This window comes from Nerophis ophidion, linkage group LG13 (assembly GCF_033978795.1).
Source record: "Nerophis ophidion isolate RoL-2023_Sa linkage group LG13, RoL_Noph_v1.0, whole genome shotgun sequence".
Lineage (NCBI taxonomy): Eukaryota > Metazoa > Chordata > Actinopteri > Syngnathiformes > Syngnathidae > Nerophis > Nerophis ophidion.
Window position 1 is genome coordinate 9,694,471 of NC_084623.1, and position 26,636 is coordinate 9,721,106.

The 26,636-nt window shown below is 39.6% G+C and overlaps 1 protein-coding gene across 1 annotated transcript in view; it reads right to left on the minus strand.

Moving 5' to 3' along the window:
- Positions 1 to 26,636, minus strand: part of LOC133564224 (partitioning defective 3 homolog B-like) — a 405,625-nt gene that overhangs the window by 127,646 nt on the left and 251,343 nt on the right. The window contains exons 21-22 of the mRNA XM_061918379.1: positions 15,525 to 15,623; positions 13,410 to 13,757 (exon numbers count right to left, since the gene is read on the minus strand). Coding sequence (XP_061774363.1) covers positions 13,410 to 13,757; positions 15,525 to 15,623 — 447 coding nt within the window. The remainder of the gene's footprint in view (positions 1 to 13,409; positions 13,758 to 15,524; positions 15,624 to 26,636) is intronic.

Sequence of the window (26,636 nt, forward strand, 5' to 3'; positions counted from 1 at the left end):
GGGAGAGGGAAGTCTGGGTTTCCCTGCTTAGGCTGTTGCCCCCGCGACCCGACCTCGGATAAGCGGAAGAAGATGGATGGATGGATGGAGAGTGTGAAAGACGAAAAAGGGTGATGAGTTGCAGTTTGGCTTCACAGGCTGTCAAAAAGGGGTATCAGTCCGATACCTGGGGCTGGGCCGATATATTGCAAAATATATATTTTTTGGACAACAAGAAAGACATAAAAAAACCACGTCTTCTTGTCCAACACAAGATTGTGAAAGATAGACAAAAAAAAAACGTGCAGCATGTCCTTCTACAAGTCCGACGACAGCGAGTGTGCTTTTGCAGTTTAAAAAAAAAAACAACACACAAAAACTATGTTCGACGTGCAGGTGGGTGTCCTTTGTATGAAATGCACTTTTCATTGCCAAACTACTTGTGCAAATAGAGATGGGAATCATAAATGAGAGGAAGAGAGTGCAACGGGGTGAAGAGAGGCCTAGAAAGGCTCTATTGAAGGCAGGAGAGCGAGGGGAGGAAAAGATGGCAGACGAGTGCCTCTTGAGAGCTTTCCTTATTAGCCGGCCTGAATCCCTCACTTTCAGGAAAACACACATGCAGACCCTTTTTTTTTTTTTTTTTTACAATCCCCCACGACCTCTTCTCATTCCTCTCCTTTATTCCTTTCCACATTCTCTGCTCCCAGCATCTCACTTTAGTTCATCCCTTACTTTTCTCCCCACTTTCACATCTCCCACTGCCCTTTTTGGCCCCCAAACACTCCCTGACCCCCAATATCCCGTCCCTATCTGCGGAATAGTCCCGGAACATTTCCGTAGTCTGGTCCTCGTCCCCACACACTGCACAAACTGAAATCCAAGTAAGATTGAATATCTCGAATAAGGCTGATATATGCTTATTTTCTGTCTTCTTTTCACTAAGCAGATTTTATGTTAGAGTGTTTTACTCGTTTTTTAAGTGTTTCGGTCCTAAATAATCTCAGTGAGATATTACAGCTTGTTATTGAGATTTGATGACCTATATCAGGGGTAGGGAACCTATGGCTCTAGGGCCAGATGCGGCTCTCAGATAAATTTTAGCTGACATTGCTTAACACGATAAGTAATGAAGAAATCCGCTGGTAATCACAGTATCAAAAATAACGGTCAAAATATAAAACATTCTCATGCATTTTCATTCATCCATCCGGTTTCTACAGCACATGTTCAAGAAGTCACATTAATGGTAAGAAGTATTTTATTTATCAGTAGAAGCATTTAAGTCTCACCTTAAAACTCATTTGTATACTCTAGCCTTTAAATAGACTCCCTTTTTAGACCAGTTGATCTGCCGTTTCTTTTCTTTTTCCTCTATGTCCCACTCTCCCTTGTGGAGGGGGTCCGGTCCGATCCGGTGGCCATGTACTGCTTGCCTGTGTATCGGCTGGGGACATCTCTGCGCTGCTGATCCGCCTCCGCTTGGGATGGTTTCCTGCTGGCTCCGCTGTGAACGGGACTCTCGCTGGTGTGTTGGATCCGCTTTGGACTGGACTCTCGCGACTGTGTTGGATCCATTGTGGATTGAACTTTCACAGTATCATGTTAGACCCGCTCGACATCCATTGCTTTCCTCCTCTCCAAGGTTCTCATAGTCATCATTGTCACCGACGTCCCACTGGGTGTGAGTTTTCCTTGCCCTTATGTGGGCCTACCGAGGATGTCGTAGTGGTTTGTGCAGCCCTTTGAGACACTAGTGATTTAGGGCTATATAAGTAAACATTGATTGATTGATTGATTTATTTTTGGCTAGCCTCAGAATAACAATGTTATTAAAAAGAATAAGAGACTTATCATACTCTAAAAATGTTGGTCTTTCTTAAAAATGCACGCATTTAGTTGTATTCAGTGTTAAAAAAAAAGAAAAAAAAGTTGTATGGCTCTCACGGAAATACTTTTTAAAATATTTGGCTTGTATGGCTCTCTCAGCCAAAAAGGTTCCCGACCCCTGACCTATATTGTGTCTCATAATTACAAACCCCGTTTCCATATGAGTTGGGAAATTAATTTAAATATAAACGGAATACAATAATTTGCAAATCCTTTTCAACCCATATTCAATTGAATGCACTACAAAGACAAGATATTTGATGTTAAAACTCATTAACTTTTATATATTTTTTTGCAAATAATAATTAACTTAGAATTTCATGGCTGCAACACGTGCCAAAGTAGTTGGGAAAGGGCATGTTCACCACTGTGTTACATCACCTTTTCTTTTAACAACACTCAATAAACGTTTGGGAACTGAGGAAACTAATTGTTGAAGCTTTGAAAGTGGAATTCTTTCCCATTCTTGTTTTATGTAGAGCTTCAGTCGTTCAACAGTCCGGAATCTCCGCTGTCGTATTTTACGCTTCATAATGCGCCACACATTTTCGATGGGAGACAGGTCTGTAAAGTACCCGCATTCCTTTTTTACGAAACCACGCTGTTGAAACACATACCTTGGCATTGTCTTGCTGAAATAAGCAGGGGCGTCCATGAAAAAGACGGCGCTTAGATGGCAGCATATGTTGTTCCAAAACCTGTATGTACCTTTCAACATTAATGGTGCCTTCACAGATGTGTAAGTTACCAATGCTTTGGCACTAATGCCCCCCCATACCATCACAGATGCTGGCTTTTGAACTTTGCGTGGATAAGAGTCTGGATGGTTCGCTTCCCCTTTGGTCCGGATGACACGATGTTGAATATTTCCAAAAACAATTTGAAATGTGGACTCGTCAGACCACAGAACACTTTTCCACTTTGCATCAGTCCATCTTAGATGATTTGGGCCCAGAAAAGCCGGCGGCGTTTCTGGATGTTGTTGATAAATGGCTTTCGTTTTGCATAGTAGAGCTTTAACTTGCACTTACAGATGTAGCGACAAACTGTATTTAGCGACAGTGGTTTTCTGAAGTGTTCCTGAGTCCATGCGGTGATATCCTTTAGAGATTGATGTCGGTTTTAGATGGAGTGCCATCTGAGGGATCGAAGGTCACGGTCATTCAATGTTGGTTTCCGGCCATGCCGCTTACGTGGAGTGATTTCTCCAGATTCTCTGAACCTTTTGATGATATTATGGACCGTAGATGTTGAAATCCCTAAATTTCTTGCAATTGCACTTTGAGAAACGTTGTTCTTAAACTGTTTGACTATTTGCTCACACAGTTGTGGACAAAGGGGTGTACCTCGCCCCATCTTTTCTTGTGAAAGCATTTTTCGGGAAGCTGTTTTTATACCCAATCATGGCACCCACCTGTTCCCCAATTAGTTTGCACACCTGTGGGATGTTCCAAATAAGAGTTTGCCGAGCATTCCTCAACTTTATCAGTATTTATTGCCACCTTTCCCAACTTCTTTGTCACGTGTTGCTGGCATCAAATTCTAAAGTTAATGGTTATTTGCAACAACAAAAAAATGTTTATCAGTTTGAACATCAAATATGTTGTCTTTGTAGCATATTCTACTGAATATGGGTTGATAAGGATTTGCAAATCTTTGTATTCTGTTTATATTTACATCTAACACAATTTCCCGACTCATATGGAAACAGGGTTTGTATATATATATATATATATATATATATATATATATATTCCTTGCACACTAATTGACTGAAAGATGATGTCATGTTATCGATGGGAAAATGCAAGAAATGTAATCCCGAGCGCATATCATTAAGTAAAGCTGACCAACACGCCGGACTGCAGTCAGCTGGAGGCGTGTCTTAATGAAATTAAACAATGGATGTCCGCTAACTTTTTGCAACTCAACGCCAAAAAAACGGAAATGCTGATTATCGGTCCTGCTAGACACCGAACTCTATTTAATAATACAACTCTAACATTAGTCAACCAAACAATTAAACAAGGCGACACGGTAAAGAATCTGGGTATTATCTTTGACCCAACTCTCTCCTTTGAGGCACACATTAAAAGCGTTACTAAAACGGCCTTCTTTCATCTCCGTAATATCGCTAAAATTCGCTCCATTTTGTCCACTAAAGACGCTGAGATCATTATCCATGCGTTTGTTACGTCTCGCCTCGACTACTGTAACATATTATTTTCGGGTCTCCCCATGTCTAGCATTAAAAGATTACAGTTGGTACAAAATGCGGCTGCTAGACTTTTGACAAGAACAAGAAAGTTTGATCACATTACGCCTGTACTGGCTCACCTGCACTGGCTTCCTGTGCACTTAAGATGTGACTTTAAGGTTTTACTACTTACGTATAAAATACTACACGGTCTAGCTCCATCCTATCTTGCCGATTGTATTGTACCATATGTCCCGGCAAGAAATCTGCGTTCAAAAGACTCTGGCTTATTAGTGATTCCCAAAGCCCAAAAAAAGTCTGCGGGCTATAGAGCGTTTTCATTTCGGGCTCCAGTACTCTGGGATGCCCTCCCGGTAACAGTTCGAGATGCTACCTCAGTAGAAGCATTTAAGTCTCACCTTAAAACTCATTTGTATACTCTAGCCTTTAAATAGACTCCGTTTTTAGACCAGTTGATCTGCCGTTTCTTTTCTTTTTCTCCTATGTCCCACTCTCCTTTGTGGAGGGGGTCCGGTCCGATCCGGTGGCCATGTACTGCTTGCCTGTGTATCGGCTGGGGACATCTCTACGCTTCTGATCCGCCTCCGCTTGGGATGGTTTCCTGCTGGCTCCGCTGTGAACGGGACTCTCGCTGCTGTGTTGGATCCGCTTTGGACTGGACTCTCGCCGCTGTGTTGGATCCATTATGGATTGAACTTTCACAGTATCATGTTAGACCCGCTCGACATCCATTGCTTTCCTCCTCTCCAAGGTTCTCATAGTCATCATTGTCACCGACGTCCCACTGGGTGTGAGTTTTCCTTGCCCTTATGTGGGCCTACCGAGGATGTCGTAGTGGTTTGTGCAGCCCTTTGAGACACTAGCGATTAAGGGCTATATAAGTAAACATTGATTGATTGATTGATATTTCAAGATAACGGCACTAGAATTTACTTCATTTAAGAATATTTTTCAACATATTGACAGAAAAGGTCTCATATTTGTTTTTTCTATCAAGAAAAGTACACTTGTTATTAGCGAGAACATACTTAATTTAAGGTATTTTTGGGTTAATTGATGTTAGCTCATTTTACTTGTTTTGGAAAGTCTTGACAAGCCAAATTTTCTTGTTCTGTTGGCAGATAATTTTGCTTAGTTCAAGTAAAAATTGTTTTTGAACACTGGCTTTTAATGCGAAATACTTTTTTTCAGTCCACTCTTGTCTGCTTAAAACCCGCCAACGTTTGACTCTGCCAGCCTGCCAAGAATGTTTTCTTTCATTTCTTAGATCTAAACACTTCTTGTCGCTTCCATTTCCTCCAAATCTCTCTTCTTCACTGTCCAAATCTTTTTCTTCTCATTCCCCAACCCTTATCCAATCTCAACATTCTCGGGCTTTTTCCTACTTTTAGAAGTACATTCCCCTTTTCTTCCATGCTTCATCCGGCTAATTTGTTCCTTGAGCTCCAAACACACATTCAAGTCTTTCTTCTTCACAACTATTTTTAAGTTTTTACCCTTTTCCTTTCCTTTCTTCAACTTCTGCACCTCTTTATTCCTAATCCTACTTGACCTTCCATTTGGCCTCCTTTTAGTTTCAAGATACTCCAAATCCCTCTTCGGGCTCTTACTCTTCATGGTCCTTGAACCTTCCGAGCTCCTTCATTTTTCAAATAAAACTGCATCTGGGTTTTTACTCATGCATTCCAATATATAATAAATCTTATGTATTCCAGTAGGCTAAAATCACCCGGAGTTCTGTATATGTTCTGTAATACAGTGACACTTAAAGGGAAACTGCACTTTTTTGGGGGGAATTTTGCCTATCATTCACAATCCTTACATAAGACAAGAAGATATTTTTCCTGGTTCATGCATTCTAACTTGTATAAATTACGCTGATAAAGCGACCTAAAAAAAAAACATCCTCCTGAAAGTACATATGTACTGTAGTAACATTCATAATATCATGTATTATTTATGTATTTTGCTCGTGTTAATTCCACAGATGGATTACAACGGACAAACAATGATCCAGAACCTTATGTTTTTGAGCCTGAACATAAAGAGGATGACCTAAAAGTTTTAGAAGCTGTATACTAAATAGATGCAGCTGTTAGTGAAACACTAAGCATCATGTAGAAGTATTGCTGAGTGCTAAACAAGAAATACAAACTATAAACATGATAAAATGATCACTTATTGTACAATATCTGCTCTCACTGGGATGGAGACTGATGGGATGTGTATATATTTCCGTTTAGATGACGAATTAATTGCAGGTTTTAAAAAAAAGTGTTGCAAAACGAGCGTCTTTTTGTGTTGTTTTCGCTATCTCCAGGTTTATAACAATGATCCTGAACCGTATATTTTTGGGCCTGAATTAAAGGAGGCTGATTTACAAGTAAAACAGGCAGCTTTAGTGAAACGCAAAGCATTATGTAGCAGTATTACTGAGTGCTAAACAAGAAATAAAAACTATAAACTTGATAAAACAATCACTTACTGTACAATGTCTGCTCTCACTGGGATGGAGACTGATGGGATGTGTATATATTTCCGTTTAGATGAAGAATTAATTGCAGGTAAAAAAAAAAGTGTTGCAAAACGAGCGTCTTTTTGTGTTGTTTTCGCTATCTCCAGGTTTATAACAATGATCCTGAACCGTATATTTTTAGGCCTGAATAAAAGGAGGCTGATTTACAAGTAAAACATGCAGCTTTAGTGAAAAGCAAAGCATCATGTAGCAGTATTGCTAACTGCTGAATAAGAAATACAATGCAGCAACACGATAAAATGATTACTTACTGTACAATGTTTGCTCTCACCGGGATGGTGACGGATGGGATGTTTATATCTTCCCGTTTAGATGAAGAAATAATTGTAATCCTCACGCAGGTTAAAAAAAAAAAGTGTGACAAACAAGCGTCTTTTCGTGTCTTTTTCGCTATCTCCAGGTATATAACAATGATCCAGAACCGTATATTTTTGAGCCTGCATATAAGGAGGCTGATCTACAAGTTAAACACATGCAGCTTTAGTGAAACACTAAGCATTATGTAGCAGTATTGCTAAGTGCTGAACAATTAATACAAACCAGGAACTTGATAAAACAATCACTTACTGTACAATGTCTGCTCTCACCGGGATGGCGACGGATGGGATGTTTTGTATCTTTCCGTTTAGGTGAGGAATTAATTGTATTCCTCACACAGGTTAAAAAAAAGTGCTGCAAAACGAGCGCCTTTTTGTGTCTTTTTCCCCTTTTTTCAGGTCTATAACAATGATCAAGAACCGTATATTTTTGAGCCTGAATATATGGAAGCTGATCTACAAGTTAAACATACAGTATGCAGCTTTAGTGAAACACTAAGCGTAATATAGCAGTATTGCTGAGTGCTGAACAATTAATACAAACTAAGAACTTGATCAAACAATCACTTACTGTACAATGTCTGCTCTCACCTGAATGGCGACGGATGGGATGTTTTGTATCTTTCCGTTTAGGTGAATAATTGTATTCCTCATGCAGATTAAAAAATGTGTTGCAAAACGGGCGCCTTTTCCTGTCTTTTTCGCCATCTTCAGGTCTATAACAATGATCCAGAACCGTATATTTTTGAGCCTGAATATAAGGAGGCTGGTCTACAAGTGAAAGATATGCAGCTTTAGTGAAACACTAAGCATCAAGTAGCAGTATTGCTAAGTGCTGAACAAGAAATAAAAACTACGAACCTGATAAAACGGTCACTTACTGTACAATGTCTACTCTCTCATGCTATGATGAATGATGGGATGCTTATATCTTCCAGTTTAAATCAGGTCTGATAATGCAACAGGTCTGATCGGAAAGCTGGCTTCCGCAGCTCGTGGGTCCATGACGATGACTTCTGTTTTGTTTGATTGACCGTTTTACTGCCGTGTTAGAGACACCGTTTGGAAACAACTAAGGTATGTAAATCAACATTTACCAAATATTTCTGTGTAAATAACTTATTTCACAACATACTGTATTTATCTGCGGATTTTTGGAAAACTATTTTGTTCTTCTAAAATGCTCTATAGTCCGGTATTTCAAACGACAACAATTTTAGTCCTTGTACTCATTATTTTGGAGGATGCACGGTTAACAGATGTCAGGCCACAAGCCACCTTCGCGTTGTGAGAGTCCAAATCGATCCGTTGATTGTGCAAAAAAAACATTGCCAATTTGCACTTTTTTTATTTTTTTTATTTGATTTTCATTGTCTTTTTGATAGCATTTTGGACATCAATCCATCCTTTGCCTGCGTTGCAATCATAACGCTGCCTCTCACACGCACTCCAGTCCGGTCTCTCCAGAATAATTGTATTCTAATTGGTCAAGTGCCAGAGGTTGTTGTTGTTGTTATGGTAACTCCAGAGCGCCGGGGATGGATTGGTGGTAATGACGGTAGTGCTCGGTGTGAAGGGTAGGAGGGAGGAACCCACTCAAGACTGGAGGGAGCACTAAAACCGAGGCTCGGCTGGTCACTTCAGAAAATTGACTGTTCGACAAAGCTCCACTGGTGTGTGTGTGTGTGTGTGCGCACAAGAATAAAAGTGTGTCTTTGCATGTAGAAACTGGGTAAAAAAAAAAAAACATTTCTATTGGGAATCTTCAGGCGACCAACATGCGTTTGCGTCTTTTTGACAATAGGCTGACCTTTAAATCACTTTTGTGAAGTGTAATTCTGGCGGGTTTTGAATGTGATTTCTGTTTGTGAAGTTGTGTATTTTGGCTTTACCGATGATGGCCGCTTTGCAGAAATTGTGGAATTATTGTGAGTGTGTTTACGGCAGTATGTTTTGTGGGTTCTTCCGAGGATGTTGTAGTCGTAATGATTTGTGCAGTCCTTTGAGACATTTGTGATTTGGGGCTATATAAATAAACATTGATTGATTGATTGATTGATGTTTTACGTATGTTATCGTCCTAGAAATGTTACAACTGTTTTTAAAAAAAAATAGAGAAAAACGTTGGAAAATAAATTAGGTCACAGAACATTCATGTATCTGGAATGATCCAAACGCAAGAAAATGCATATTATGAAACGATTTTTCACATAGGATATATATTGTGGAGAGGCGGAGCAGGCGAACGAGCAACGGGGCAGGGCATGCTGGAACCTGGTCCAAAATGGCGGCGAGGGGGCGGAGAATGCGGCCGAGCGGAGAGGCGGGGCGTGCCGGGAGCGACGCCGCAGTCAAGTGCAGGTGCGTGGATCGCGCACCGGAGGGAGAAGAGAACGAGGCAGAAGAAGGTGGAGCGCACAAGAGACGACGACGCGGCCGACTGAAGGACACGGAGGAGCGAGCAGAGAGAGAGCGACGGAAGCTAAAAAGCGACCCGACCGGCAGACAAGCGTATTGAAAAACAAAGCGAGTCAAACCTGCAAAAGCAATGTCCCTCCTTGGTGGTCAGTGGAACCCGCACGACGACGGCAATAGTCGGTCACATTTGGCGCCCAACCTGGCTGGACCACCGGAGGCGTGGGAGGAAATTCCCCTTTGGGCTCTCGTCGGCGCGCTGGCCGGCCTCGCAGCAAGCAGTCGACTGCAATGCCGGCTCCTGCAGGCATTGGCGGACCAGACGAGCGGGAAAGACGAGCCGAAGAAAAGAAGAGACAGGAAGAAGAGAGGAGAAAAAAATGAAGAAAACTTGAGAAAGGAGGAAGAGGAGAAAACAATAAGAAAAAGAGCGGGAAAGACTAGCAGAGGAAAAGAGGACAAAAGAAGAAATGAAGAAAAGGTGAGAAAGGAGGAAGAACATGATGATGATGATGATGATGATGAAGAAAAACATGATGATGATAAATTAGAACATGATGATGATGAAGAAGAACATGGTGATGAGGATGAAGAAGAGAAGACAAAGACAAAGAAAAGGGTGAAGAAAAGAATGAAGAAAAAGACAAAGAAAAGGACAAGGACGACAAAGAAGAGGACAAAGAGGACGAAGAAAAGGTCAAAGAAGGAGCGACCGAGGAGCGAAAGCAACAAAGAGCAGACGACGACGAGCCACGACAGCGTGAGTCGGTCACAACTATATTCCCAAAAGTATTTGGCCACCCATCCAAATGATGAGAATCAGGTGTCCTAATCACTTGGCCCGGTGTATCAAATCAAGCACTTAGGCATGCAGACTATTTCTACAAACATTCGTGAAAGAATAGGACACTCAGAGATTTCCAGGGTGGAACTGTCATAGGATGCAACAAATCCAGTCGTGAAATTTCCTCGCACCGAAATATTCCCAAGTCAACTTTATTATAAGGAAAGTGAAGAGTTTGGGAACAACAGCAACTCAGCCATCAAGTGATAGGCCACGTAAACTGACACAGAGGGGTCAGCGGATGCTAAAGCGCATATTGCAAAGACTTTCTGCACAGTCCGTTGTGACAGAGCTCCAAACTTCATGTGACCTTCTAATTAGCCCACGTACAGTACGCAGAGAGCTTCGTGGAACCGGTTTCCATGGCCGAGCAGCTGCATCTAAGCCACGCATCGCCAAGTCCAATGCAAAGCCTGGGATGCAGTGGTGTAAAGGACATCACCACTGAACTCTAGAACAGTGGAACCGCGTTCTATGAAGTGATGAATCACGCTTTTCCATCTGGCAATCTGATGGACCAATCTGGGTTTGGAGGTTGCCAGAAGAATGGTACATTTCGGACTACATTTCAACTAGTGTGAAATTTGAAGTTGATCTACAGTAGTGTTGAATAAAAAAATGGATATGACGAGACTAAATAAGAGGGGAACCCTAAAGGTAAAAAAAAAAAAAATCTACCGTATTTTCTGAACTATAAGGCGCACTTAAAATCCTTTTTTCCCCCTCAAAACTCAACGGTGCGCCTTATAACCGCCTAATGTACGGAATAATTCTGGTTTTGCTTACTGACCTCAATGCTATTTGATTTGATACATGGCGTAATAATAAGTGTGACCAGTAGATGGCAGTCACACATAAGAGATAGGTGTAGAGTGCAAAATGACTCAAGTAAACGACGCCAATATTTTATATGTTCCATTGAAAATATAAAACATTACACACGTCGCTCAAAAATCTATTAAAATGTTTTAGTACGACTTTGGTAAGCTATGAAGCCGCACCGCTTGAAGGATTGTACTGTGCTTCAACATACGAGTATTTTTTTGTGGTGTGTGTATCAGGTAAGACATTATTTGGCGTTTTGTTTCGCAATGTTATGCAAAAGCAACTTTTATTACCTTCTGGTACCTGCTGATCTGTATTTGGGACCGGCATAAGTCCCGAAAAATTGCGCGTCTCCGCCTTTGTAGTACTACGGACTACCGACGCGGTAGTCGATAAGCTTCTTCTTTTTGTCCATCTTTTTGTTAGGTGACATTCATCCTCCACTGTTGCCATTCCTAATATAAAGTAGTCTAAAGTTCCTACTTAAATCTGTTAGTAAACTCGCCATGAAAGCACTAAAACACACAGGTGTAGTGAGTTTACATTATTCACCCAAAGAACTTTAGTTATCAGAGAGTTCCAGTCGGACGGTTTTTCGTGGGACACATTTCCGGTTATTGATTTGAGTAAAGTCTGAATGTCCTTAAAACAGTTAGCTTCCACTCCCGTCCTTGCACGCTACACCGCTACAACAAAGATGACGGGGAGAAGACGCTGTCGAAGGTGAGCCACGTAAATAAGACCGCCCACAAAACGGTGCATCCAGAAGCGACTGTCAGAAATCGGCTTGAAGATGATCTGTGAAACATAATCTATGCAACATTTTGACCAAAGAACCACCATTACATGTTATGTAGACCACAAAGAAGTGTTTTATATGTAAAAAAAAATAATAATATGACTCCTTTAATCTAAAGGCTTAGTGGCCACATGCGTGGACAGCACCTTTTTAGCTCTTATTTCCAAAATGGTGTACACTACTAAATTGGGGTCGTATGGCCGCTTATGTGGACACTTATACTGCCATCTGGTGGTGTCAGAAGAGTATAAATTACAATAGAATTTTGAAAAAAAATTTAAAAATAGGAATTAGCATGTCACTAAACATAAAGTACACGTTTGTGTACTTACGGACTAAGGACATCATATCAGAAGATGATTCTTAGTTTTTATTCTAATTATGGTCCAATAAGCCCAAATAGCAAAGAGAAATAAAAAAAAGTTGATCTAAATAATTAAGTGTTGAAAGTAGATAAAATATGCATGACAGATTCGTATCACTTTTATAAGTGGGGCCCTTTTGGATCCCCCAAAATTGTATTGGAATAAAAAAATAAATAAAACTGTCAAAGAAAAATGAATAATAATTATTGTGATGAATTATTGACATTTTCAAAATAAAATTACTACAAATTAACATTTCCACTTTAAAAAGAAGTTTTGGGGAAAATAATGCATATTTTGTCCATCCATCCATCCATCCATTTTCTACTGCTTATTCCCTTTGGGGTCGCGGAGGGCGCTGGTGCATATCTCAGTTACAATCGGGCGGAAGGCGGCGTACACAATGGACAAGTCGCCACCTCATCACAGTGCATATTTTGTGTTTTGCCATAAAAAAACAGGGGTTTCGCAAAAAATGAATACAATTTTTTTTTTTAAATTAGTATCGACAGATAGACTTGAAGTTGATCTACAGAAGTGTTCAATAAAAAAAAAAAAAAATATATATATATATATATATATATATATATATATATATATATATATATATGATAGCTATGACAGCCCTACAGGTGAAAAAAAAATCTAATGTATTTTCTGGACTATAAGGTGCACTAACTTAGATATTGGGTTTCACTATGTAAAGCGCTTTGAGTCACTAGAGAAAAGCGCTATATAAATATAATTCACTTCACTTCACTTAAAATCATTTTTTTCCCCTCAAAAGATATAAAAAAAAGCATGTAAACCAACAGCTTGGGCCTTAAGAAGTTTGTACCCAAAAATCCGGTGCACCTTATATATGAAAAAAGATTGAAAATAGACCATTTCTGGGAAGTGCGCCTTATAATCCGGTGCACACTATGGTCTGGAAAATACGGTGCCTGTTGTATTAGTTTTGAAAATGAAAAATATCAAATTGGCCCTCTTACCAGGAATTGATTAACAAGTTTAAAGTTTAAACAAGTTACCATTTTCTGGTCAATTGTACGGAATATGTACTGTACTGTGCAATCTACTAATAAAAGTGTCAATCAATCAATCAATGCTTTGATTTTTCAGTGCGTGGCCCTCAGTGGAAAGGTTAGGACACCCCTGCTTAAGTACATCAGGCCCCTAGAGTGAGTCCAGAACCATCTAGTTCACAGTCTAAAACCTTACCTGTCGTTGGTCGATGCAGACACGGCCGCTGATTTCGTCCCAGCTCCTTTCGGTTTGTTGACCTTGGCATAAAGGTCATCAAAGTGGTCTTCGTCAGTCATGGTTCCGGGGTCATGACTACGGTTGGTCTGTCCCTGGAAGTTGGACGGGACTTGAGGAGAAGGGGTCCTGACGGGGCCATGCTGAACGATACCGTGGTGATGTGACTGAGGCTGTGGTGGTGAAACCCTGGCCCGGTCCTTAAAGGACTGTATTCGGGCATAGTTGGGGTCCGCGTCATCATCTTCCACATCCGCATATGAGGGTCTGACACTTTCGTCGCTCGGCTCCGTCATGGTTGCTCCAACTCTGATGTTTGGACAGAACTACTTTAGCTTCAACATTTGGAAAACAGTATAAAGAAAGGAAGAAAATAGCAATGTTAGATTACAAACCCCGTTTCCATATGAGTTGGGAAATTGTGTTAGATGTAAATATAAACAGAATACAATGATTTGCAAATCCTTTTCAACCCATATTCAGTTGAATGCACTACGAAGACAACATATTTGATGTTTTTTTGCAAATAATAATTAACTTAGAATTTCATGGCTGCAACACGTGCCCAAGTAGTTGGGAAAGGGCATGTTCACCACTGTTACATCACCTTTTCTTTTAACAACACTCAATAAACGTTTGGGAACTGAGGAAACTAATTGTTGAAGCTTTGAAAGTGGAATTCTTTCCCATTCTTGTTTTATGTAGAGCTTCAGTCGTTCATCAGTCCGGGGTCTCCGTTGTCGTATTTCACGCTTCATAACGCGCCACACATTTTCGAGGGGAGACAGGTCTGGAATGCAGGCGGGCCAGGAAAGTACCCGCACTCTTTTTTTTACGAAGCCATACTGATGTAACACGTGCTGAATGTGGCTTGGCATTGTCTTGCTGAAATAAGCAGGGGCGTCCATGAAAAAGACGGTGCCTAGATGGCAGCATATGTTGTTCCAAAACCTGTATGTACCTTTCAGGATTAATGGTGCCTTCTCGGATGTGTAAGTTACCCATGCCTTGGGCACTAATGCACCCCCATACCATCACAGATACTGGCTTTTCAACTTTGCGTCGATAACAGTCTGGATGGCTCGCTTCCCTTTTGCTCCAGATGACACGATGTGGAATATTTCCAAAAACAATTTGAAATGTGGACTCGTCAGGCCACAGAACACTTTTCCACTTTGCATCAGTCCATCTTAGATGATCTCGGGGCCCAGACAAGCTGGCTGCGTTTCTGGATGTTGTTGATAAATGGCTTTTGCTTTGCATAGTAGAGCTTTAACTTGCACTCACAGATGTAGCGACAAACTGTATTTAGTGATGGTGTTTTTCTGAAGTGTTCCTGAGCCCATGTGGTGATATCCTTTAGAGATTGATGTCAGTTTTTGATACAGTGCCGTCTGAGGGATCGAAGGTCATTTAATGTTGGTTTCCGGCCATGCCGCTTACATGGAGTGATTCCTCCAGATTCTCTGAACCTTTTGAAGATATTATGGACCGTAGATGTTGAAATCCCTCAATTTCTTGCAATTTCACTTTGAGAAACGTCGTTCTTAAACTGTTTGACTATTTGCTCACGCAGTTGTGGACAAAGGGGTGTACCTCGCCCCATCCTTTCTTGTGAAAGACTGAGCATTTTTTGGGAAGCTGTTTTTGTACCCAATCATGGCACCCACCTGTTCCCAATTAGCCTGCACACCTGTGGGATGTTCCAAATAAGTCTTTGATGAGCATTCCCCAACTTTATCAGTACTTATTGCCACCTTTCCCAACTTCTTTGTCACGTGTTGCTGGCATCAAATTCTAAAGTTAATGATTAGTTGCAAAAATGAAAATTTTTATGAGTTTGAACATCAAATATGTTGTCTTTGTAGCATATTCAACTGAATATGAGTTGAAAATTATTTGCAAATCATTGTATTCCGTTTATATTTACATCAAACACAATTTCCCAACTCATATGGAAATGAGGTTTGTAGATTAGCAGTAGCTAATTTGACTGACAGACGCTTAATATTTTTGGACACAAAACAAAACGATGACAGGGTACAAAAAAAAAAAAAAAAAAAAATGCTTCTTAACCTTTCCCGCTCTTCCTTCATCCTTTCCAGTTCCAGATGACTCCGAATGTCAGACTTCTGACACTGCAAAGCTGTCTTGGCCTCCTTCTTCTTTCCAAATCTGGGCAGATCAAAGTAATGGAAAGAGTAATTGGGACAGGGAGGGGGAAAAAAAACGGGAAAAAAAAACATGGCGTGTTACCGAAAGCGTTACCAAGGATATCTGGGCAGTCAACTGGTGATAGATGTGAGGTAAAAAAAAAAAAAAAAAAAAAGTGCAAAAAACTTGAACACTTTCCATGCATCAGCACGCACTAATGCAGAGCTGGGCAAAGATTTTGACCTGGGGGCCACATTGATAGAAAAAAATGTGTCTGGGGGGCGGGGTGTATAAATGTATAAATTGAGCTGTAAAAATTAAAAAAAAATATTGTCACACACACACTAGATGTGGCGAAATTATTCTCTGCATTTGACCCATCACCCTTGATCTGGGAGGTGAGATGAGCAGTGAGCAGCAGTGGTGGCCGCGCCCGGTAATCATTTTTTGGTGATTTAACCTCCAATTCCAACCCTTGACGCTGACTGCCAAGCAGGGAGTCCCATTTTTATAGTCCATAAAAACAGGACATCTGGGCTTGCAGCTTTGCACTGGTGTGGAGGGAGGCGTGGCCAGCGCTGCCTGCAGGAGCCGAGGTGCTGAGTGTAATGTTCTATATTTTCAATTGAACATATAAAATGTTGGTGTCGTTTACTTGAGTCATATTGCCATCATAGTGCAGTCTACACGTATCTCTTATGTTTGACTGCCATCTACTGGTCACAATAATTATCACGCTATGCCATCCATCCATTTTCTACCGCTTATTCCCTTTCGGGGTCGCGGGGGGCGCTGGCGCCTATCTCAGCTACAATCGGGCGGAAGGCAGGGTACACCCTGGACAATGTACCAAATAAAATTGCTTTGAGGTCGGTAAGCAAAACCAGAATTATTCCGTACATTTGGCGCCCCGGGTTATAAGGCATTTTTGGTGATTTAACCCCCAATTCCAATTTTTTGATGCCGAGTGCCAAGCAGGGAGGTAATGGTCCCGTTTTTATAGTCTTTGGTATGACTTGACCGGGGGTTTGAACTCAAAACCTACCGATCTCAGGGCGGACACTCTAACCCAGAGGTCACCAACGCGGTGCCCGCGGGCACCAGGTAGCCCGTAAGGACCAGATGAGTCGCCCGCTGGCCTGTTCTAAAATTAGCTCAAATAGCAGCACTTACCAGTGAGCTGCCTCTATTTTTATAGTTTTAATTATTTACTAGCAAGCTGGTCTCGCTTTGCTCGACATTTTTAGTTCTAAGAGAGACAAAACTCAAATAGAATTTGAAAATCCAAGAAAATATATTAAAGACTTGGTCTTCACTTGTTTAAAAAATTTTTTTTTTTTTTTTTTTTACTTTGCTTCTTATAACTTTCAGAAAGACAAATTTAGAGAAAAAAATACAACCTTAAAAATGATTTTAGGATTTTTAAACACATGTACGTTTTTACCTTTTAAATTCCTTCCTCTTCTTTCCTGACAATTTAAATCAATGTTCAAGTAAATGTATTTTTTTTACTGTAAAGAATAATAAATACATTTTAATTTAATTCTTCATTTTACCTTCTGTTTTTTTTGACGAAGACTATTTGTGAAATATTTCTTCAAATGTATTAATATTAACATTTTTAAAAAAATATTCTTGCACATCTAGAAAAACTTTAGAATCAAATTTAATTCTTATTTCAAAGTCTTTTGAATTTCTTTTAAAAATTTTGTTCTGGAAAATCTAGTAGAAATAATTATTTGTCTTTGTTAGAAATATAGCTTGGTTGAATTTGTTATATATTCTAAAAAAAGAGCAGATTGGATTTTAACCTATTTAAAACATGTCATCAAAATTCTAAAATTAATCTTAATCAGGAAAAATTACTAATGATTTCCCATAAATTATTTTTTTAATTTTTTCAAAAATATTCGAATGAGCTAGGTTTTCTCTTCATTTTTTTCGGTTGAATTTTCAATTTTAAAGAGTTGAAATTGAAGATAAACTATGTTTCAAAATTTAATTTTCATTTTTTTCGTGTTTTCTCCTCTTTTAAACCGTTCAATTAAGTGTTTTTTTCATCATTTATTCTCTACAAAAAACCTTCCGTAAAAGGAAAAAAAAATGTACGACGCAATGACAGACAGAAATACCCATTTTTTTATATATATATGTATCTAGATCTATTTATTAAAAGTAAATTGAGCAAATTGGCTATTTCTGGCAATTTATTTAAGTGTGTATCAAACTGGTAGCCCTTCGCATTAATCAGTACCCAAGAAGTCTTGGTTTCAAAAAGGTTGGTGACCCCCTCACTAGACTGTATCTCATGGCAGACTGGCTTAGGCTATGAAAAAAGACAAAAAACAAACAAACTTGGTATGTGCATAAAAACACGGAGTTCCAACATGCAGTGACAGAAATGCTGAATCGATTTGCAGACGTACTTAATGTTGTGACCGGGTGAATCTATACAATGGAAATGAAGATTATTTTTGACAGTCACGGTGAAATTAATAGTAGTGACAACTTCAATGTGTATATTTGAAAAGTGTACATTTTCAAATAAAAATAATTTATGATACTTTTGGAGAGGATGGGGGCGTGGTTTCATTTGCAATTTGAGAACGCCTCCGGAATCGAACATCTTGCAGACGGACTCAAGAAAGTGACGGTGACCTATCCGATACTGTAGTATCCAGGACACAAGAAAGTGTTTTAAAAGTGGATTAAACTCCTGATAGTTAACAGACAAGACTAGGGATGCACCGAAATGAAAATTTGTGGCCGAAGCCGAAGCCGAATAAAACTTAAACGCTTGGCCGAAGGCCGAATACCGAAAAATGAATGCAGTTTTTCACAATTTTTTTTATATTGCATAAATCCATCCATCCATCCATCCATTTTCTACCGCTTATTCCCTTTCGGGGTCGCGGGGGGCGCTGGCGCCTATCTCAGCTACAATCGGGCGGAAGGCGGGGTACACCCCGGACAAGTCGCCACCTCATCACAGGGCCAACACAGATAGACAGACAACATTCACACTCACATTCACACACTAGGGCCAATTTAGTGTTGCCAATCAACCTATCCCCAGGTGCATGTTACCTAGAATAAATATTTAGACATGTTTTTCAAATAAAGTAATTTTTTATTGAATATTGACATTTTTTTAATATTCCAGTAGCCTTTGCTTTTCAAAAAAAGCACAAAGTTTTTCATTTATATTAGGCCTTCAAACAAAACATCCATCCATCCATCCATTTTCTACTGCTTATTCCCTTTCGGGGTCGCGGGGGGCGCTGGCGCCTATCTCAGCTACAATCGGGCGGAAGGCGGGGTACACCCTGGACAAGTCGCCACCTCATCGCAGGGCCAACACAGATAGACGGACAACATTCACACTCACATTCACACACTAGGGCCAATTTAGTGTTGCCAATCAACCTATCCCCAGGTGCATGTCTTTGGAAGTGGGAGGAAGCCGGAGTACCCGGAGGGAACCCACGCATTCACGGGGAGAACATGCATTCCCCAAAAAAATAAAGTGCATTAAAGTGGATAAACCCACAACAAATGAATTATTGTCCTTTTGGCAAAAGTCTGCTTAGCCACAGTAGATATGCTAATAATGTAAACAGAAGGCTAAAGTAAATCTCAATAAGTGTGTGTTTGTAACCTCATACACTTATACAGGTACACAACATATCCCAACGTCACTGCACGTTGGTTGATTGCGTCACCGCGTCAAAAAATTGCGTCACACGCCACTATTCGGCCTTGTACTTAACTCATTCCACCGAAGGTCGAATGTGGCTTTTTTTGCCATATTCGGCCGAATATATTCGGTTACCGATTAATCGGTGCATCCCTAGACAAGACATAGTTGGGAAATGACCATCAGCACAAGTGCGGTATAGCTCGGTTGGTAGAGCGGCCGTGCCAGCAACTTGAGGGTTGCAGGTTCGATCCCCGCTTCCGCCATCCTAGTCACTGCCGTTGTGTCCTTGGGCAAGACACTTTACCCACCTGCTCCCTAGTGCCACCCACACTGGTTTAAAAGTAACTTAGATATTGGGTTTCACTAGGTAAAGCGCTTTGAGTCAGTAGAGAAAAAGCGCTATATAAATACCATTCACTTCACTTATTGTTTCCAGACAATAGATGGTGCCAAGAAAGACCAGCTGACGCACATCCAGTGGGAAGAATGCAATGTCTGCTGCTCGCATTAGCGGGAACAGAAGGATGACTTGTGAATATTCATGACCTCGCGCTACATTCTTTACCATCACTCATTTGCATGTGTGGATGACTTCATCACAATTATGTACACAGGTTGATTAAGACGCCATCTGTGTAAGAGAAGGCTTGTTGGGAGAAGTCATTTAGTAGGTTTGACTCGCACAAAAAAAATGTATATATTCTGTGGGAGGTATTGTTTTAATGGTTGATTTGATTTGTACATAGGCTGAAAGTTTGACAAATTTTTATATGTTTATATGTATATGTATATATATATATTAGGGGTGGGCAAATTAATGCGTTAATTACGAGTTAACTCATCAATCTATTAACGCCGACAATTATTTTATCGCACATTTGCGTATGTTGTTTACATGCTTTTATTTTGTTAACGCCTTTTCTTAACAAGACGGCGTCGCCCGGACGGGCTTCGGCGTCGAGGGGCTCTTGGTAAAGATGGAACATTTGGCAAAAATACCGAACAATTCTGCAAATTTCATGGCTGGCTTACAGCGTGGTCACTCCGGGATCACTTACGACCGCCAGACAATTCTGGATGTGGATAGATCGGGCCGTTTTGGACTGAATGACGCGTGCTTGCTAGACCGGCTAGCTAGCATGGGAATACTTTGCCGTCTACATCCAGCGGCCTGTGAAGCAGCGGAGTATTTGTGTTGTCTGTCTATTTATGAATAATGCAGACGAGGAGTGTTGGCTGAGTTCTTAACGTTTACTTTCAGAGCGTGCATATCACAACATACAAGATGCCGTCATGGCGACACACAACCTATACCGGGCTACCGCGCATGCTCGTCACTCCTGTTGCATGCTGGGTCGGGCAGTTATTTTTTCCCCTGGCTCATAACATCACAATATAGTACCATGTATATGATGCGTTCAGTTTATCAAAGCACCAAGCAAACAATCGGAAAATTCCCATCATATCAATTCCTAGATATGGTCATAATTATTTTAAGTGCACTACGCAGAATAAACACAACATTATTAATATTGCTACTACGGATAATTTGATCAAAAATTCCCTAAAACAGCCCACTACCTATAATATAGGTTTTTTAAACATAAGATCCCTGATCAAAACAGATGTTTCTGCTGTTACCTCAGAAATTGCCTGTTCAGATGTTATGATTGTGGCTCAGAGATTTGTATGTAGATTATATTTATTTTCCATAACAAACAGGATAACTTAAATACCCTGGCAGTGGCAATAAGCTTAAATGTTTGTATTTACATTTTTTGAGTTGATTTTCATAAAATATGCTATTTAACTGCCACTGTTTAACAAAGACTGATTTAAATTGTGTTTGCACAACAAATGTTTTGGCGCTTTTGTTCATGTGGGAGAATATTCCAATAAAGGTGCACTACACACTACTTTTGAATTCATTATTGGGCTTTGCGTAAACAATGCAGTTAATCGCGATTAATCAGAGAAATGGTGCGATTAACTTCGATTAAAAATATTTATCGCTGCCCAACCCTAATATATATATATATATATATATATATATATATATATATATATATATATATATATATATATATATATATATAAGGGCTGCAAATCTTTGGGTGTCCCACGATTCGATTCAATATCGATTCTTAGGGTCGCGATTCGATAATATATCGATTTTTTTCGATTCAACGCGATTCTCGATTCAAAAACAATATTTTTCCGATTCAAAACGATTCTGTATTCATTCAATACATTGGATTTCAGCAGAATCTACCCCAGTCTGCTGACATGCTAGCAGAGTAGTAGATTTTTTTGTAAAAAGCTTTTATAATTGTAAAGGACAATGTTTTATCAACTGATTGCAATAATGTAAATTTGTTTTAACTATTAAACGAACCAAAAATACGACTTATTGTATCTTTGTGAAAACATTGGACACAGTGTGTTGTCAAGCTTATGAGATGCGATGCATGTGTAAGCCACTTTTATTTATATTTTATGAATGTCTAATGATAATGTCAATGAGGGATTTTTAATCACTGCTATGCTGAAATTATAATTAATATTGATACTGTATTTGATAATATTCATTTTTCTTTCACTACTTTTGGCTTGTTCTTTGTCGTGTTTGTGTCTTCTCTCAATTGCTCTGTTTATTGCAGCTCTGAGTGTTGCTGGGTCAGGTTTGGTTTTGGAATTGGATTGCATTGTTATGGTATTACTGTGTATTGTTTTGTTGGATTGATAAAAATTAATAAATGAATAGATTTAAAAAAAAAAGAGAATCGATTCTGAATCGCACAACGAAAAGAATCGCAATTTGTATTAGAATCGTTTTTGTCCCACACCCCTAATATATATATATATATTTATATATATATATTAGGGGTGTAACGGTACACAAAAATGTCGGTTCGGTACGTACCTCGGTTTAGAGGTCACGGTTCGGTTCATTTTCATACAGTAAGAAATTAACAAAATATACATTTTTAAGTAATTTATTTACCAGATTTGTAAACAATGGCTTTATCCTTTTAACATTGGGAACACTATAATAATTCTGCCCACGTTAATCCACATTAAACTGCCTCAAGTTGTTGCTTTGATTAAATAAAATGAAAAAACCTTTCTTCTACATATAAAAACTATAACATTAAACAGTTTCCCTTAAAACTGTTTGTCAACTCATCATGCTTGATTTATTACAGCATTGGGGAAGCCTGTAGTTGACTTTTATTATGTAAATGTTGTATTTTTATCAACATGTGATAGCAGGGACCCTGCTATTCAAAACTAGGCTGCTACATTACTAATGATTCATGTAACTATAGCTGAAAAATAGTACAATTGCAAAAGGAGGGACTATTAATCCCTGAACACAATGGAGTTCAATGAAATAACAGAAAGACAGGGCTTTGCTGCCCCTAAAACACACACACACACGCGCACGCACACACAGACAGAAAAATGAGCTAACGTTACGCTAAGAGCTAATTAGCCTTCATCTCAAGCCTATACTGTGAGCGAGCTGAGCTGCAGTTTAAGTTTCTAGACGGTCAACGGGCTCATAGTGATGTTTGTAATAGTTGTGACTGCGAGGTGTTTAGTATAATTTGGGTGGAGTCCGCTCCTCCCCTGCTAGACAGATATCTGCTCGATGCTAAAGCATTGACTAAATCGTTCTGAAGTCTGAATACGCACTGCTGATTGGCTGTTACATCACTCTGAATACGCACTGCTGATTGGCTTTGTATGTAACCAATCAGATGGTTGTGTGGGCAGGACAATGAGGCAGAGACAGAGGCAGAAAGCAGAGCAGCTTGTGAAGACTTCTGCTTCCGAAACCCCCGTACCGAAACGGTTCGACACAAATACAAGTACCGTTACACCCCTAATATATATATATATATATATATATATATATATATATATATATATATATATATATATATATATATATATATATATACACACACACACAGTACAGGCCAAAAGTTTGGACATACATTCTCCTCATTCAATGCGTTTTCTTTATTTTCATGACTATTTACATTGTAGATTGTCACTGAAGGCATCAAAACTGTGAATGAACTCATGTGGAGTTATGTACTTAACAGAAAAGTTGAAATAACTGAAAATATGTTTTAAATGATAAATGGGTTGTACTTGTATAGCGCTTTTCTACCTTCAAGGTACACAAAGCGCTTTGACATTACTTCCACATTTACCCATTCACACAATGATGGAGGGAGCTGCCATGCAAGGCGCTAACCAGCAACCATCAGGAGCAAGGGTGAAGTGTCTTGCTCAGGACACAACGGACGTGACGAGGTTGGTACTAGGTGGGGATTGAACCCGTTTTATATCCTAGTTACCTCAAAATAGCCACCCCTTGCTCTGATTAATTTTTCACACACTCTTGGCTTCAAGTAGTCAGCTGAAATGTTTTTCACGTCTCTGCGTGAAGCTCGTGGAGAGAATGCCAAGAGTGTGCAAAGCAGTAATCAGAGCAAAGGGTGGCTATTTTGAAAAAAACTAGAACACAAAACATGGTTTCAGCTTTTTTTTTGTGAAGTACATAACTCCATATGTGTTTGTTCATAGTTTTAAAGCCTTCATGTATATTTCATTTTATGACTCAATCACTCAAAGTCACTCAGAACTCAAATCACCAAACAATGAATTACTGCATTACTCTAATCCAGCGCCATGCAAGGTCCCCCCCCCCACCCCCACCACCCCACCCCCCGATAACTGAGCTGCTTTACAGCGTGTCATCTCTCATAATTCCAAACATCTTGAGGGATGCACTGCATACGTCATCAAAGCCTATGGCCACAAATACTACGTTCTACTTTATTTGGAAGTTTCCCCTACGGTGCCGTAAGCTGGAGCATTTTTTTTTTTAAATCCTCAACATGCTTTCGGGTATTCGGTATTCACATCGATGCAAAGCACAAAGTATTACTTGGCGGAAGTACACACGTACCGTGAGTATAAAACAAAGTGCATGATACTTCTGCAATTTTGCGACCCGATCACCTCTACCTTCAGGAAATCACCGATTGACGTTTTTCACCCATGACACACACACGCACGCACGCACGCACACACACACACACACACACACGCACACACAGGTTATCATTTAGAATAGGGACCGAATTTTATCTTTTACCAATATTTGAAACACATAAAGTAAGCCAAATTTCCCAATTGTGGGATCAATAAAGTATGATATTATCTTACCTTAAACCACAGAAATAAAAAAACTAAATCATTTTAACTTTTATTTTTACTTTTTATTTTTAACAAAATTGAACATATAGAACATACAAAACTGTTCAACTTAACCAGACTCGCTGATTATCTCTTAATCTACTATTTTACACATGGAACTTCAATGCTTGCCATTCCCGGTTATGGAGAGCATCCGGTTAGGCCCTCAAACATTTTAAACAGTCATTCTTTACTGTCCAAATGGATCTGTCTATCATTTAAAAAGGTTTCCTTTTGGGGGACCTGTTTTTTTTTTTGGTCCCCATACCGTCAGAAGTCCCCTAAAAGGTGACTGTGTAAACAGAGCGATGTCCCCACTAAGTCTGCATTGCCAGAACACACACACACACACACACACACACACACACACACACACACACACACACACACACACACACACACACACACACACACTGGTTAGCATTTGGAATAGAGACCAAATTTTCTCTTTTACCAATATTTGAAACACGTAAACAAAGTAACCCAAATTTCCCAATTGTGGGATCAATAAAGTATGATATTATCTTACCTTAAACCACAGAAATAAAAAACAAAATAATTTTAACTTTTGTTTTTACTTTTTATTTTTAACAAAATTGAACATAAAGAACATACAAAACTGTTCAACTTAACCAGTCTCGCTGATTATCTCTTAATCTACCATTTTACACATAGAACTTCAATGCTTGCGATTCCCGGTTATGGAGAGCATCCGGTTAGGCCCTCAAACATTTTAAACAGTCATTCTTTACTGTCCAAATTGATCTGACTATCATTTAAAAAGGTTTCCTTTTAGGGGACCTGTTTTTTTTTGGTCCCCATACCGTCAGAAGTCCCCTAAAAGGTGACAATGTAAACAGAGCGATGTCCCCACTAAGTCTGCATTGCCAGAACACACACACACACACACACACACACACACACACACACACACACACACACACACACACACACACACACACAATTGCATGTCTTTCCTACTTTGTGTGGACCCACGTTTGGTCAGAAGGTTGTGAGGGCCCCCCTTTCCACTATAGCTAGAATGATTAAAAAAAAAATGTATTAGCACTCGATGGGAGTAGAGAGTTGCAACCTCACTTCAGAATGCAAAACACACAAAGTAAAAATAAGAAATGTACTTCTGTAGTTGTGAGGACCGGCCGCTGTTGCTAAGTACATTTGACCATACACACACATAGTAAGTTCTGTGAGTTGGCCATTTTTAAGGACAGCAAAGTACTCAATGAAGGTAACCCATCTAAATTGAAAATAAATCATATCATGCTCATTTCTCAACCTAATTTCATTCAGTTTATATTATTGTATAAATATACAAAACATGTACTACATATACAAATCTATGTACATAATAAGTATCAAATGAAACTCACACAACATGTATACATAAATACATAGAGTACACACACACACACACACACACACACACACTAAGGTTATCATTTGGAATGGGGACCAAGTTGTTGTTCAGGACTTGTGGGGACCACCCTTTCTACAGGTTGTGGAGGCATAAAAAAAATGAGGTAAAATGTCCACAGCCCAGTTAGCTCATACACGTCTTTAAATCTCTGGATTGATGAAGTAATGTGCTGTTCAGACTTACTGGGGACCCTGGGGAAGAAGAGTTAAAATGGTTCATGGGGACCAAATTCAAATATTTTTTCATAATTCACACAAATTTGTACGTGACTACTGAGGACCATTTCAAATTAAATACAACATGATCCTCAGAATACAGCACTACAGATGTCCTCTTACAGGACAGGTGGAAGTGATAAATTATACACGGAACAAGTGTGAGCTGAACAGAGAGTGCAGTACCAGCTACAGCCTGATGAGGGGGCTGCTGTGCAAATGTCTCACACTCAAACTAACCAGCAAACATGTTTTATGGGCCAAAGCTTAAAAATCACTTAAGCATCTTTAGGATGGATCTGACTATCATTTAAAAAGGTTTCCCTTTAGGGGACCTGTTTTTTTGTCCCCATACTGTCGGAGGTCCCCATACCGTCAGAAGTCCCCTAAAAGGTGACTGTGTA